The sequence below is a fragment of the Orycteropus afer genome, unplaced genomic scaffold, assembly GCF_000298275.1.
Source record: "Orycteropus afer afer isolate SDZICR_OR568_19922 unplaced genomic scaffold, OryAfe1.0 scaffold00187, whole genome shotgun sequence".
NCBI classification, from domain to species: Eukaryota; Metazoa; Chordata; class Mammalia; order Tubulidentata; family Orycteropodidae; genus Orycteropus; species Orycteropus afer.
This window is the reverse complement of record NW_006921774.1, coordinates 5,341,762-5,356,892: the sequence shown is the minus strand read 5'-3', so window position 1 is coordinate 5,356,892 and position 15,131 is coordinate 5,341,762. Positions and strand designations below refer to the sequence as shown.

At 36.6% G+C, this 15,131-nt stretch overlaps 1 protein-coding gene across 1 annotated transcript in view; it reads left to right on the top strand.

Moving 5' to 3' along the window:
• SMC6 (structural maintenance of chromosomes 6) overlaps nucleotides 1-15,131 on the top strand; it is a 113,308-nt gene that overhangs the window by 59,294 nt on the left and 38,883 nt on the right. Inside the window, exon 20 of the mRNA XM_007947490.1 lies at nucleotides 13,950-14,087. Coding sequence (XP_007945681.1) covers nucleotides 13,950-14,087 — 138 coding nt within the window. The remainder of the gene's footprint in view (nucleotides 1-13,949; nucleotides 14,088-15,131) is intronic.

The window sequence follows — 15,131 nt, the reverse complement described above, 5'->3', positions numbered from 1 at the left end:
AAAAAAAAAAAAAAAGGTAATGAAATGAGTATTAAAATTATATGGACTGGACAAGGCTAAATTAAAAACTTAGGAAATAGAATAGTGAAGTTATATCAAAGATAAAACATTTTTTAATGAGTAAGTATTGAACAGAGAAACTTAGAATGATGCAATGTGCTGATATAATACAAGAAAAGAAAGTTCAGTACCTAAATTACTTATCCCTGAAAATTTAAAAACAAAAAATGCAGAAAGAGTAAGCTTTGTTCTGCTTTTTAGAAATTTCTTGGTTGAAACAACTCCTGAACTGGAAATCCATAAATAATTTCAGGAACAGCGAATATGAGCAATGGCAGTAAGAATTCTTAATCTAAATTTTTGGCTGTAAATAAATGAAACTAGAGTCCCTTGGTAAACCTGCATACTATCAGCCAATAGCCAGGAAAGAATTCCATTTCAGAGTAAGGAGCTCTGGTGGCAGAGTGCTTAGGCATTTGACTACTAGCCAGAAGGTTGGCAGTTCAAATCCTCCAGTCCCTCTGTGGGAGATAGCCAGTACAATCTACTGCCGTAAAGATTTACCACCTTGAAAACTCAGTGGGGGTCACTGTAATTTGGAATTGAGTTGTCGGCAGTCACCATTGATAACAATAGAACCCAAGAGGTTTTGTTGTTGTTGTTTTTGTTTTTGTTGTTGTTAGGTGCTATCCAGTTGGCTCAGGCTCATAGCAACCCTAGGTCCAAGAGAACAGAATATTGACCGGTCCTGTGCCATCCTCAAAATCCTTGTGATACTTGAGCATTGTTGCCATCAGTCCATCTTGTTGAGGGTCTTTCCTTTCTTCATTGACCCTCTGCTTTACCAAGCATGATATCCTTCTCCAGGAATTGGTGGTCCCCTCTGACAGTATGACCAAAGTAGGTGAGACAAACTCTGGCCATTTTCACTTCTAAGAAGCATTCCAGCTGCACTTCGTCAAACAAATTTGTTTTTCGTTCTGGTCATCCATGGCATTTTCAGTATTCTTCACCAACACTACAGTTAAAAGGCATGAGCTCTTCGTCGGTCTTCCTTATTCATTATCTACCTTTCACACATATATGAGGCAATTGAAAATACCATGGCTTTGATTAGATGTACTTCAGTCTACAAAGTGACATCTTTGCTCTTTAACATTTTAAAGAGGTTTTTTACAGTAGCTTTGCCGAATGCAATACGATATCTGAAGGGTTGCTGTGAGTCAGGTCTGACTCGACAGCACATACCAACAACAACGACAGCTTCCATGGATGTTGATTGTAGATCTAAGTAAAATGAAATCACTCACAGCTTCAGTCTTTTGTCTACTTGTGATGTTCCTTATTGTTCCCAATGTGAGGATTTTTGTTTTCTTCATGGTGAGGTATAATCCATACTACAGACAGTAACCTTTTGATCTTCATCAGTAAGTGTTCTAAGTCTTCTTCATTTTCAGCAAGAAAGGTTGTACCATCTACATATCACAGGTTATTAATAAATTTTATTTCAACCATGATGCTGTTTTTCTTCATATGGTCCAGTTTCCTGGATTATTTGCCCAGGGTACAGATTGAATAAGTATAGTGAAAGGATACAGCCCTGACACACCCTTCCTGGTTTTAAACCATGCAGAATCCCTTTGTTCTGTTTGAACAATAGCCTCTTGGTCTATGTACATGTTCCTCATGAGCACAATTAAATGTTCTGGAACTCCCATTCTTTGAAATGTTATCCATAATTTGTTATAATCCACACAGCAAATGCCTTCACATTGTCAATAAAGCACAGGTTATCCACTTTGGTATTCTTTGCTTTTAGCTGAGATCCATCTAATATCAACAGTCATATCCCTAGTTCCATGTCATTTTCTGAATCCAGCTTGAATATCTGGAATTCCCTGTCAATATACTGCAGCAGCCATTTTTAATTATCTTCAGCAGATTTTACTTACGTTTGATGTTAATGATATTGTTTGATAATTTCCACTTTCTTTTGGATCACCTTTCTTTGGAATGGGCACAAATATGGGTCTTTTCTGGTTGGTTGGCCAGGTAGCCATCTTCTGAATTTCTTGGCATAAACAAGTAAGTACCTCCAGTGCGGCATCCATTTGATGAAACATCTCAATGGATATTCCATCAATTCCTAGAGCCTTGTTTCTTGCCAGTTCCCTCAGTGCAGCTTGGACTTCTTCTTTCAGTACTGTTGGTTCTTGATCATGTGTTGAATCCTGAAATAGCAGAACATTAGTCAGTTCTTTTTGGTACATTGACTCTGTGTATTCCTTCCATCTCTTTTGATGCTTTATGCATCATTGAGTATTTTTCCTGCATAATCCCTCAGTATTCCAACTCAGAGCTTGACTTTTCTCTCCATTTCTTGCAGCTTGAGAAATGCCAAGTGTCTTCTTGCCTTTTCGTTTGCTAACTTCTGCACATTTCATTAATAGTACTTTGTTTTCTTGAGCTACCCTTTGAAAACTTATGTTTAGCTCTTTTGTTTCATCATTTCTTCCATTCCTTTAGCTACTTTCCATTCAAGAGCAAGTTTCAGAGTCTCTTCTGACATCCATTTTGTTCTTTGCTTCCTTTCCTGTCTTTTCAGTCTTCGTATGTGATGTTCTTGATGTCATTCCACAACTCCTCTGGTTTTCCATTACTGGTGTTCACTGCATCAAATCTCTTCTGGTGGTCTCTAAACTCACATGAATATAATCAAGGTCATATTTTACCTCTCCTGAACTTGTTTTAATTCTTTTCAGCTTCCACTTGAACTTGTATTGCAAAGTTGATGGTCTATTCCACAGTCAGCTCCTGGCCTTGTTTTGGCTGGAGATACTAAACTTCTGCATCACCTCTTTCCACAAATATAGTTGATCTGATTCCATGTGGCAAGGTCCATGTATATAACAATTGTTTATTTTGTTAAAAAAAGATATTTGCAGTGAATAAATTGTTGCCGAATTCTATTGTGCAATCTCCAGCATCATTTCTATCACCAGAGCCAAATTTTTCAACTACTGGTGATGATTCTTTGTTTCCAACTTTCACATTCCAGTCACCAGCAATAATCAATACATCTTGATTGCATGTTTGGTCGATTTCAGATTGCAAAAGTTGGTAAAAATCTTTAATTTCTTCATCTTTGGCTTTAGTAGTTGATGCATAAATTTGAATAATGGTTATTTTAACTGGTTTTCCTTGTAGGTGTATGGATATTATCCTGTCACTGACAGGATAGATCTTGAAATGTTCTTTTTGATGATGAATACAATGTTATTCCTCTCCAATTTTTCATTCCCAGCATAGTAGATTATCTGACTCAGAATGGCCAACCACAGTCCATTTCAGCTCATTCATATGTAGGATATCAATCTTTTTCCTTTACATTTCATTTTTGACAACTTCCAATTTTCTTAGATTCATGCTTTGTTAATACCATATTCAGATTATTAATGAATGTTTACAGCTGTTTCTTTCCATTTTGAGTCATACCCCATCAACCAGTGAAGGTCCCAAAAGCTTTACTCCGTTCACGTTACTAACATTGACTCTACTTTGTTGAGGCTGCTCTTCCTCAATCATATTTTGAGTCCCTTCCAAACTGAGGGGCTTATCTTCTAGCACTGTATCAGACAGTGTTTCTCCACTGTTCGTAAGGTTTCAGTGGCGGACTTTTTCAGAAGTGGATAACCCTGTCCTTCTTTCCAGTCTGTCTTAGTGAAGAAGCTCCATTCAAACCTGTACACCCTGGATGACCCTTCTGGTATTTGAAATACCAGTGGCATAGTCTCCAGCTTAACAGCAACATGCAAGCCATGACAACATGACAAACTAAGAGACAAGTGGTGGAAGAGGGTTTGGCTAATGAAATAATGTATTTACTGAGAAACTGCTGTTATGATTTATTAGTAGCATCTAGTATATAATTATGTTTGCCATTAAGATTTTTGTATCACGGGTGATTTGTAGATGTGGAGTGCCCTTTTTAAATATGCTCTTTTTAAATATCATTGAAATCCTGGCACAGGGAATGTCTTTCTCACTTTGAACAAAGTGTGGTTTGATTTACACTTTCAAACTTAATACTTTTGTTTTAAAATAAATGTATTAGGGAATGAGATCCATGTTGAGCTAATTCAGATACATGGCCTACAGTATTGTAGTGAAAGGATCTCATAAATTCTTTTTATTCTTTATTCATTTTGTTGTTGAGCAATATACATAGCAAAACATAAACCAATTCAATAGTTTCTACATGTACAATTTAGTGATATTGATTATATTTTTGGAGTTGTAAGACTGTTGTCACCCTCCTTTCCTGAGTTGTTCCTCCCTCGCTAACATAACTCACCACCTCCTGAGGTTCCTAGCTGATCCTGGACTCTATGACTTTTAAAGTCTTTTCGATACCTTGATACTGGGATTCTTATATAAGTTAATAGAGAGAGCTCTATACATTCCCAAGTAATTCGAAACAAAGACAGCAGAGTTGGGTATGTTTAATTGAGGAACATTTCTGATCCAAATACATGAACCTGAGCTCAATTTAAAGGGGAGTTTCTCAAACTGAGCATTATTGACATTTTGGGTCTGGATAATTCTTTTTTTTGTTGTTTTTTTTTAACTTGTGATTTGAGTGAAGGTTTACAGGGCAAATTTGTTTTCCATTCAGTAGTTCATAAACATTTTGTTTTGTGGCATTGATTGCAATCTCCACAATGGAACAGATCTTCCCACATCCTCCTTGTGGTTACCTTATCCTTGTGTCTTTCTTTCCTATGCATTTTTGCCCTCTGAGCTTTCTCTCTGTACAAATGCTGCTTTTCTGATCTCCCATGGTTGATAATCTAATGAGTGTACCTCCCTGATATAATTGTTTACCTCACAAGCCTATTTATTGTTTGGCTGGAATTTAAGCCCCAGTAGTGAGTTCAATTTCAGGCCTGAAGTGTGACTAGGACCTATAATTTTGGAGGTTTCACCAATCTCTATCAGACTAGTAATCCTGGTCTTTTTTATGATTTTGAGTTTTGTTCTACGTTTTCTCAACACTCTATCCAGGATCTCCAATTTTGAAGGACCTTTCAGTTTCTGAAACAGATCATTATTTGAATTGAGTGTGACTATGCTTTTGAAAATTCCAGGAGCTAATGTGAATAGTTTTTTTTAAATCTCTTAATTTGTGTAGGTTTATATGAAACATGACAGTAATACATACTGAAGCAATTTACCCAATGTTGTTAAGTAACCAAAACTAGTTATTGGGGCATCCAACAGAGAATAACATTTCTGAATATCCTGTTCCTTCTTGGTATCTCAAGGAGCTGTCGTGTGACTCTGGTAAAAGCATCCAGCTGCTAACCAAAAGGTTGGCAATTTGAACCCACCAGCTGTTCACATAGAGAAATGAGACAGTCTGCTTTTGTAAAGATTTACAGCCTTGGACACCTTCTATTTTGTCCTGTAGGGTCGCTATGAGTTGGAATCTACTCCACGGCAATGGGTTTGGTTTGGTTCTAGTATCTCAGTCTATTTTTCAAGAGTCGTAACTTCTTAAAGGTTAGAAATTCTGCAAGTTTATGGCCACATCATTATTTAATTTTTAACCTGCTCCAACTTAGTTCTTACCCAGAAACCAGGATGAATGTCACTAGTTGGCCTTTAATACCTCTAGATTTCAGTTTCAAATCAGGAAAATAAAATTCGATTAAATACTCTTTTGTGTCCCTTTTAGTTTTAAAGTTGATGATACCTAGGACAACCGTGATAAATATGGGGAAAGAGGTACTAAGATCTGTAGGTCTTACCCAGTTTTACAAGTTAAGTTCCCTTTCTACAGTAGCTAGAAGCACAAATGTGTTTTTCTTCCTGATGTAATTTACACCTTGGCACCCTGGAGAACTGAACTGATTCTTTAAAGCTAAAGAAGATTAAGTCCACAAGAGCCAAAATATGGTCTTGATTATATCCTACCCGAATTTAGAGACCATCTGAAGAATAAATTGGACATATTGAACACCAGTCACTGAAAAATCAGATGAATTGTGGGATGACATCAAGAACATCGTATGTGAAGAAAACAAACAGTCATTAAAAAGTCAGGAAATGAAGAAAATGGATGTCAGAAGAGACATTGAAATTTGCTCATGAATATAGAATAGCTAAAGCAAATTAAAGAAATGGTTAAATGACAGAACTGAACAGAAGATTTTAAAGGGCAGCTTGAGAAGACCATAAAGCGTATGTAGCCTCATTTATTTTGCAGATCTCTACTAAAACTGATTAGAAAACTTCGTCCCATCATCTTTTATTGAACAAGCTATTCCAATTTCTGATTATCCTATCTATTACTACGTAAGTTGCACCCATTTTCTTTCGGTCTGGTGACAGTAAAGGAGCAGCTTATCATGATCTTCCATGTAATGTTTTTATATTTAATAGAACTCTTACAGAAAATGTTTTTATTACTTATTTATTATTCATTCATTATTGAAATTATACACAGTAGAACACACACTCACTCAGCAATTTCTACATGCACACCAATCCAACAATTTCTACACATACAATTCAGTGACGTTGATTACATTCTTCAAGTGGTACAGACATTCTCAGCTCCTTTTGTGAATTGTTCCTCCTCTATTAATATGAACTCGCTGCCCCTTAGCTTCCTGTCAGACTTTGAGTTACTGTTGTCATTTTGATTGCATATAGATTGTTCTTCAGAAGAGCATTGAGTTCAAGATGTTTGGTTTAATGGAGACTTCGAGGAATATTTTCGGTTTAGTGTATAAAGATTTTCTCAGGGCAACAGTTCCAGGAGGTCATCCAGCATCAGTGGCTCCAGAAAGTCTGGATTCCATGAGAATTTGGAATTTTATTCAAAACTCTGTGCTTTTAGACTACTACTGTAAATTATAGTTACTTTTCGAAGTATAAATAGGATACATTTAATTATATTCTTCTTGTTGTTGTTGGTATATGCTGTCGAGTCAGGCCGGACTCACAGTGCTAAAAAGGCAAGGCTGCCACATGTTCTGACCTCCTATAACCCCACAAGAGGAAGACAGAATAACCATCAGTAGCCCAAGGCCTATTACTGCAAGGCCAGACATGCTGCCTCCCTCCAGTCCTTTCACCAACTGTTCCTCCCAAAGCACCCACCACCTCTTTCCTGGATTTGATAATTCACTGCATTGTCCACACAAAACTCACAGATTATGGGGTTTATTAGGGAAGCACCAGGCTACAATTCAAGTTCAGGGAAAACGCCCAGTCTCTCTCCGAGCCCACAGTCTTTCTCCCAACAATCTCTCACAGTCTCTCTCTCAGCAGTGCTTCTCCCTTGGTGTCTAACTCAGCATGTGGCTTGCGTCTTTCCTGGCAGTGCATGTGTCTTTCAGGAGTGCATGTCTCTTTCAGTAACACGTCTTCCCCAACCAGCAGTCAGAGAGAGAGACTTCTTCTGCCTCTAGGAGGCCTCCTTTTGAGCCTGGCAGAGTGGCCAAACTAACCAATCATAACATCAAAATTTTAAGCACCTGAGAGAGAGCGGGAACCTCCCAGAACATTGCTTTGTGTTGTGCCCAACAGAAATACCCCAGGTGGATAACTTTTAAAATCAGGAGCTCCTCAGTTGCTCACAGCAAATTCCACCACAGAGTTTACAAAGACTTATGGCTAGAAAAGCCACACTAAGTAATTTACTATACCACACACAGTGACCCCTCCTTAGGTTTCCAAGGCAGTATCACTACGGAAGTATATTGCCCAACATTCCTTCGGAGGAGTGGCTGGTGGGTTTGAACCACCAGCCTTTTGCTTAGCAGTCAAGTGCCGTGGGCACTATGCTACCAGAGCTCCCAATTGTATTCTTAGGTTAAGAAATAGCCTAATCTTCTGTTATGTGAAGTAACTATTTTCAGATTTTTATTAACTTCATGAATTATTTTCCTCTTCCGGATTTTCTAAATACTCTTATTTTTGATCATGGTGGTAGTGTTTTGATTTGGATTTGTTTCTTTATCTGTTTATAGTGATGATTATAGAAACTGAATATGATAATCACAGTATATATTAAGTTATAAAGCAAATGAATGAACTGACTAAATCTTAATTTGGTGGTTCTGAAATCAATAACATTTAAAAAAACAGTTTTATTGAACCATAATCAATATATAGTAGATAGAAAAATATAAGTGTACAATTTGATAAGTTTTTACATATGTATACCTGTTACCACAATCAGAATAATGAAAATACCCTCAAAGATTATGCCTAGAAGATTCCTCATGCCCCTTTGTAATCCATCTATTCCTTGCCCCCACTTCTACTCCATTTTCCCCAGACAGCCAGTGATCTCTTCCTGTTAGTATAGATTGAATATTTTCTAGAATTTTATATGACAGAATCATATATAATCTTCATTTGGTCTGGCTGCTTTCAGAACCTAACATACTTCCTCATACATAATATATAAAGTATATTTTGAAAGAAAAAGTGAGTGAATTTGTTACCTTTGATTATAATATTCATCCCTATTAACAGACTAAAGAAGAAAAATCATGTATTAGATCAGTTTATACAGAAAATATAAGACAGTAATCAGTACCCATTCATGATAAAAATTCTCAGAAAAGTAGAATTAGTGGGAAAGTTTCTCTATAATAAGGAACATCAACAAACAAACAACCAGTAGCTAACATTGTACTTACTGGGGAAAGACTGAATGTTTTTCACCTTCAATTTACTCAAGATCTTACTACTACTTTTACTTAGCGTAATGCTGGAAGTTGTAGCCAGTGCAACAACACAATAAAAGGAAATAAAAGGCATACAGATCAGGAAGGAAGAAATAAAACTGTTCCTGTTTACAGATATCATGATTATCTACATAGAAATTCCCCAGTAATCTATAACAAAACAACTAGAACTAGTAAGTGAGCTCAGCAAGGTCAGGGGATATAAGATAAGCATACAGACATCGTATTCCTGTAAAGTAGCAATGAACAAAATTAAAAATACAAATACCATTTACAATCACTCAAAAAATTGAAATATTTGATGTCAATCTTAAAAGTAATAATAAAAAAAAGTAGTACTTGTATCCTGGAAGTACATAACATTAATAAAAGTTATCAAAAAAGATCTAAATAAACGGAAAGACATCTTGTTCATGGATTGGAGGACAAAATGTATAAAAGATGTAGAATGTAGAAAAGATGTAAAGTCTCTCAAAATTGTTATCTCCCATCATGATTTGTTACAGATATAAACAAGGTTGATCTAAATTTACATGGAAAGGCAAAATAACTAAAGTAGCTAAAACAATTTTGAAAAGGAAGAATAAAGTGGCAGGCCTCAGTCTACCTGATTTCAAGACTCAGTATGTAGCTACATTAATGAAATAGAGTTGTATTGTTATTGAGATAAACAGATCAACAGAATAGAACAAAACCCAGAAATAGACCTACACAAATAAGCCCCACTAATTTTTGTTTTTATTGTGGTAAAATATATATAACAAAACATTTGCCGTATTAACCATTCACTGACCTTATTCACATTTACAGTATTGTGTAGCCATTCCTACTGTCTATCTCCATAAATTTTTCATCACTCCAAACAGAAACTCAGTATCCTTTAATCAGTAATTCCCTATTACTCCCACCCCTTAGATCCTGGTAGCTATTAATAAACTTTTGTCTGTATGTATTTTCCTATTTTAGGTATTTCATGAAATTGGGATCATACTATATTTGTCTTTATGTGTCTGGCTTATTTCATTTAACATGTTTTCAACATTCATCCATGTTGTTGCATGTATCAGAAGTTAATTTCTCTTAAGCTTGAAGAATATTTCATTGTATGTATATACTACATTTTGCTTGTCCATTCGTTTGTTGATGGACTCTTGGGTTGTTTCCACCTTCTGGACATTATTAATAATACTGCAGTGAACATTCGTATATGCTTGAGTCCACTCTTCTATACGTAGGAGTGGAATTACTGGGTCATATGATAATTCTAGTTTAACCTTTTTGAGGAACCACGAAAATTTTTTCCACAGTGGCTGCATTATTTTACAATCTCAGCAGCAAAGCATGAAGGTTCCATTTTCCCTGTATCTCGCCATCACCTTTTTTCTATTTTTTGATAATAGCCATCCTAGTAGGTATGAAGTGGTATCTCAATTTGATTTTGATGTGCAATTTCTTAGTGATTAATAATGTTGAGGATCTTTTCTTGTGCTTCTTGACATTTATATATATCCAAGTTCTTCACTTATTTTGTAATTGGATTATTTTCTTTTTGTTGTTGAGTTACAACAGCTACTGTCAGTAGGTCCTCTTTGGTGAAATGCCTTTCCAAGTCTTTGCCCATTTTATAACTGGATTTTTTGTTTTTCAGTTGTTAAATTTTGAGAATCCTGTATGTGTATGATACAACAGTTTTCGTAAATATGTTCTGTATTTTAAACCTTTATCACCTGGCAAATATTTTCTCTCATTCTGTATATTTTCTCTTTACTTTAGTGATAAAGTCTTCTGATACACAGAAGTTTTTAAGTTTGATAAAGTCCAATTTATTTTTGCTTTCACTGCACATGGTTTCATTGTAAGCCTATTGGTTTTTGACAAAGTTGCAGAAGCACTTCATTGGGAGAAAGATACCTTTTCCAACAAATTGTGCTGGAGTAATTGAATATCTAGCAACAAAAACATGAACCTTGAGTTAAGTGTCATATCTTATTCAAAATTAACTTAAAATTGGTCACAGACTTAAATTTAAAAAACAAAACTGCTAATAATTCTAGGAAAAAAGTAAGAGAATATTTTGGTGTCTGAGACTTGGCACAGAATTCACCTTGAAAGCAAAAGGACAATGCATAAATGAAAAAAAAAAAATGATTAATTGTACTTCGTTAAAATTAAACTCTGGCATTGAGAAAGATGCTGTGAAAAAGATGAAAATTGGAGGTACAGAGTAGGAGAAAATACTTGGAAACCATATATCTTACAAAGGACTTGGCTTGTATTGTATATATATAAAGAATTCTCAAAATACAACAATTGAAAAACAAGTCCAGTTCTAAAATAGGCAAAAACTTGGAGAGTCACCAAAGAGGATACACTGATAGTAAATAAGCACATAAAAAGATGTTCAGTATCATTAGGGAAACACAAAGCCACAAGGAGCTGTCACTGTATATGTATCAGAATAACTAAAATTAAAAAGTAGGGACAGTTATATGTGATGTTGAGGATTTAGAGAAATTTGATCGTTCATTCATTGCTGGTGAGAATGTAAGATGATACAGCCAATCTGGAAAACTTTGGTGTTTTTTTTTAAAACTTAAATATGCAGCTTACTATAATGACCCAGTAATTTTACTGTAGGTCATTTATCCCAGAGAAATGAGAACTTACACTCACACAAAATCTTGTACACAAGTGATTATACACCTACCTTTCCCTTAACGACACATTTAGGTCCCAAAGAATAGGTCGTTATGTGAAATTGACATTTATGTGAAGAGTTGTCCATGCCCTGTCTTCAGCACTGATAACGTTTCCCCTACCCCCTCATTAGGCACCCCTGGTGCCTCTCAGGATGTGCCAGAGGGTCAGCTTTCCCCTTCCTCACTGATGTGGAGCCACTGGGATTTGGAGGTGGTGGTGATGGTCGTCTGGTGTTATTTTCTACCTCCTGGTCCCTGCTGTAGGTGAGGACCCTACTTGTCCTCCTCCCACTGCCCACCCTCAGCAGAAGCCCCACTCATCCCTTATCCATCTTGTCTCCATAACTCTGTACACCTCCTTTTTCCCACCTTTCCCACCGACCACCTCAGCCCCTGCTGGTTGTTGTCTGGCCTCCCCCTCCTGGCCAGTGACCTCACATCATCCTGCTGTTGGACTGCACCCTCCGTGACCTAACCATCAGGAATGAATAGGAAAAGACATCCCACGGTTGGTCACTGACCCTCATGTAGCCTGGTTGCTGCTGGAACCTCCAGTGTATTGTCTGGAATGGCCTGTGGAGGGTGCCTTCCAGGCCTGGCCGTAGTCCCGTGTGGAGCCTGGACTATCAGAGGTGCAGCCTGAGGAGTTTTTCAAAGTTGGTCACGACTATAGTGTTGGATAACAAGATAGTTGGGTAAGAATGAATAAGGAGTAGGTGTAACAGCTTTACTCATGATACATCGAAACTGAAAATGACCCAGATGCCATTCAGGACATGCTTTGTTAAACAGTGGCACATCTGTGCCGTGGAATACTACTAAGCAATCAAAAGGAACAAATTACTGATAGGCATAACAACATGGATGAATCTACAGGAAATTAACTTAAACTTAACCCACTGCCATTGAATTGAATCTGACTCACAGAGACCCTTCCTTGGGTTTTTGAAGTGGTATCTCTATGGAAGTAAATCACTCAATCTTCCTCTCGAGGAGTGGCTGGTGGGTTTAAACTGCCAGCCTTCTGGTTAGCAGTCAAATCCCTTGGGCACTACATCACCAGAGCTCCCTAGGCTGAGTGAAATAAATGCCAATTTCAAGAGATTACAGAATTATAGAGAACAGATTAGGATTGCCAGGATTGGGAGCTCTGGTAGCATAGTGCCTAAAGCACTTGACTGCTATCCAGAAGGCTGGCGATTCAAACCCACCAGCCACTCCTCGGAAGGAAGGTTGGGCAATCTACTTCCGTAGTGATACTGGGAAACCCAAGGAGGGGTCACTATGAGTTGGGTCCGACTCGACGGCACATAACGACAACAACAAAGCAAGGGATAGGACATGAGAAAAGTGGGTGTGACCTAACAGGCGGCTTGAGAGATACTTGTGAGAATGGACATGTTCTATATCTTGACCATATCAATGTTAGCATCCTAGTTGTAATATTTTAAGTCTAGTTTTGCAAATGTTGCTCTTAGGGGAAGCTGTTTAAAGGGTGAAAAGGATCTCTTATGTTTTACAACCACATGTGAATCTATAGTTATCTCAGAATTAAAGTTTAATTTTAAAAAAAGAAAGCCTGTTGGGATTTTGATTGCAGTTGCATGGAATCTTAGACATTCCTGGAGAGAACTGTCATTTACCAATATCAAATCTTCCAATCCATGAAGGTGATACATCCTTTTCCTTAGATCTTTAATTTCTTTAAGTGAAGTCTTATAATTTCTTGAGTAGAAGTATTGTCCGTCTTTATTAAATTTGTTCCTGGGTGTTTGGTGTTTCCTTTTAACGGTTTTGTCTACATAAATTTAATCTATTTAAAATACACAATTCACTGGTTTTTAGTGTAGTCATAGAGTTTTACAGCTAGCTCCACATTTACTTTTGAAATATTTTCATCACTTCAAAAAGAAATCCCACATCTACTAGCAATGGGAACACTCATTTCCCATTCTCTTCTTCCCCCAGCTCCTGGTAACCAGTAATCACCTCCAAAGGAATCTCTGTTCTTTTCGTCCATGACCCTCCCAGTCCTTTGGCCCTACACTCTACCTCTAGGCAACCATCCATCTACTTTCTGTCTTTATTCTGGATATTTCATATAAATGGAATCATGCAGTATGTGGTCTTCAATGACAGATTTCTTTCGTTCATATACCTTTTTTTAAACCAATTCATTCAGGTGACCTTTGTAAATATTCAACACTTGCATGATGATAAGTCTTTTGAAACTATTGTGACTTTCCCCAAAACTTTTATCAGAATGTTTGAAAGCACTGTAATGTGAGACATCATGTAAGAATTTAAATATAAGGTCATTCTAAATTTGGAAAATCTCATTTCTCTTTAGACAAGAATATGAACTCTTCAAGCAGCATAATCAAATTTGCTTTATTAGGTTAATTTTTGTTTTTTAACCTATGTTGTTTGTTGGTTTGTTTACTTTAAAGAGTTTTTCTAGATTTTTTTGCCTTTATTTTAACAGGATGAATTAAACCTTGCTGATTCTGAAGTGGATAACCAAAAACGAGGAAAGCGGCATTATGAAGACAAACAAAAAGAACACATGGATACATTAAATAAAAAGAAACGAGAACTGGATATGAAAGAGAAGGAACTAGAGGTTTTGCACCATTTTCTTTTCACGTTGTTTTGTTTATAACTTTATAGTCTTAATTATTAAAGTGTCTTTTCCTTAATCTCATACTTATAAGCATAGAAACGTTTCCTGAATATTTATTTCCTAGAGAATAGTAGGTATTTCAGTAAACTGACAGAGTAAAACTCTCAGAGTATGGGCACTTAAAGAGAACAATATGAAAAGAACTCTACGCAAGGGTCTGCTAATTTCATATAGTTTCTCTAAGTGATTTAGAAAATGGCACCCTCTCTCAGCTAATGTAGTTTCTTGCATGCCCAGCTTAGCTAGCAGAAGCAGACAACAGTTTTTTGTAAAAAAAAAAAAAAAAAAAGGACCCTTTCTTTTGAGACTAACACTCTTGACTGCTAACTAGAAGATTGGTGGTTTGAGTCTACCCAGGGATGTCTTAGAAGAAAGCCCTGGCAGTCCACTTCCAAAAAGTCAGCCACTGAGAACCCTGGGGATCACAGGTCAACTCTGACACATGAGGTCACCAGGAATTGGAAGGGACCCAGTGGCAACTGGATTTTCCTTTTTGAGTAGCTGGAGTGGGAATTGATTTCAGCTCCTAGAAGAGGCCTGCTTTCACAACTAGAAGCAGTGGCTCTATTTTCAGAGGAGAATAAATTGAAGGCAATCTTGTCTTAATTGGAAGAGATGCATGCCAACTTTGCTTTTATGTACCTTAAGGAAAGTGATTTAAATTCTATCATCCATGCCTTGCCTGTTTTAGACTTATTACTAAATCTTGTGAAGATCAAGTAAGCACTAAGTATAAAACTGCTTTGAATTCTTTAATACTTTATAGACATAGGGTCTTTTTGTTTGTGTCTTCAATATCATTAGTGTTAAGAGCCCATTCTAAAATAATGCAGAAAACTATACCTGTTCTCAGTGTACTGTGTGTAATCTTTTTTTTTTTTTTTTTTAATTGTGATTTGGGTGAAGATTTACAGAGCAAATTCACTTTCTATACAGCAATTCACATATACTTTGTCTCATGTCATTGACCACAGTTTACCACAA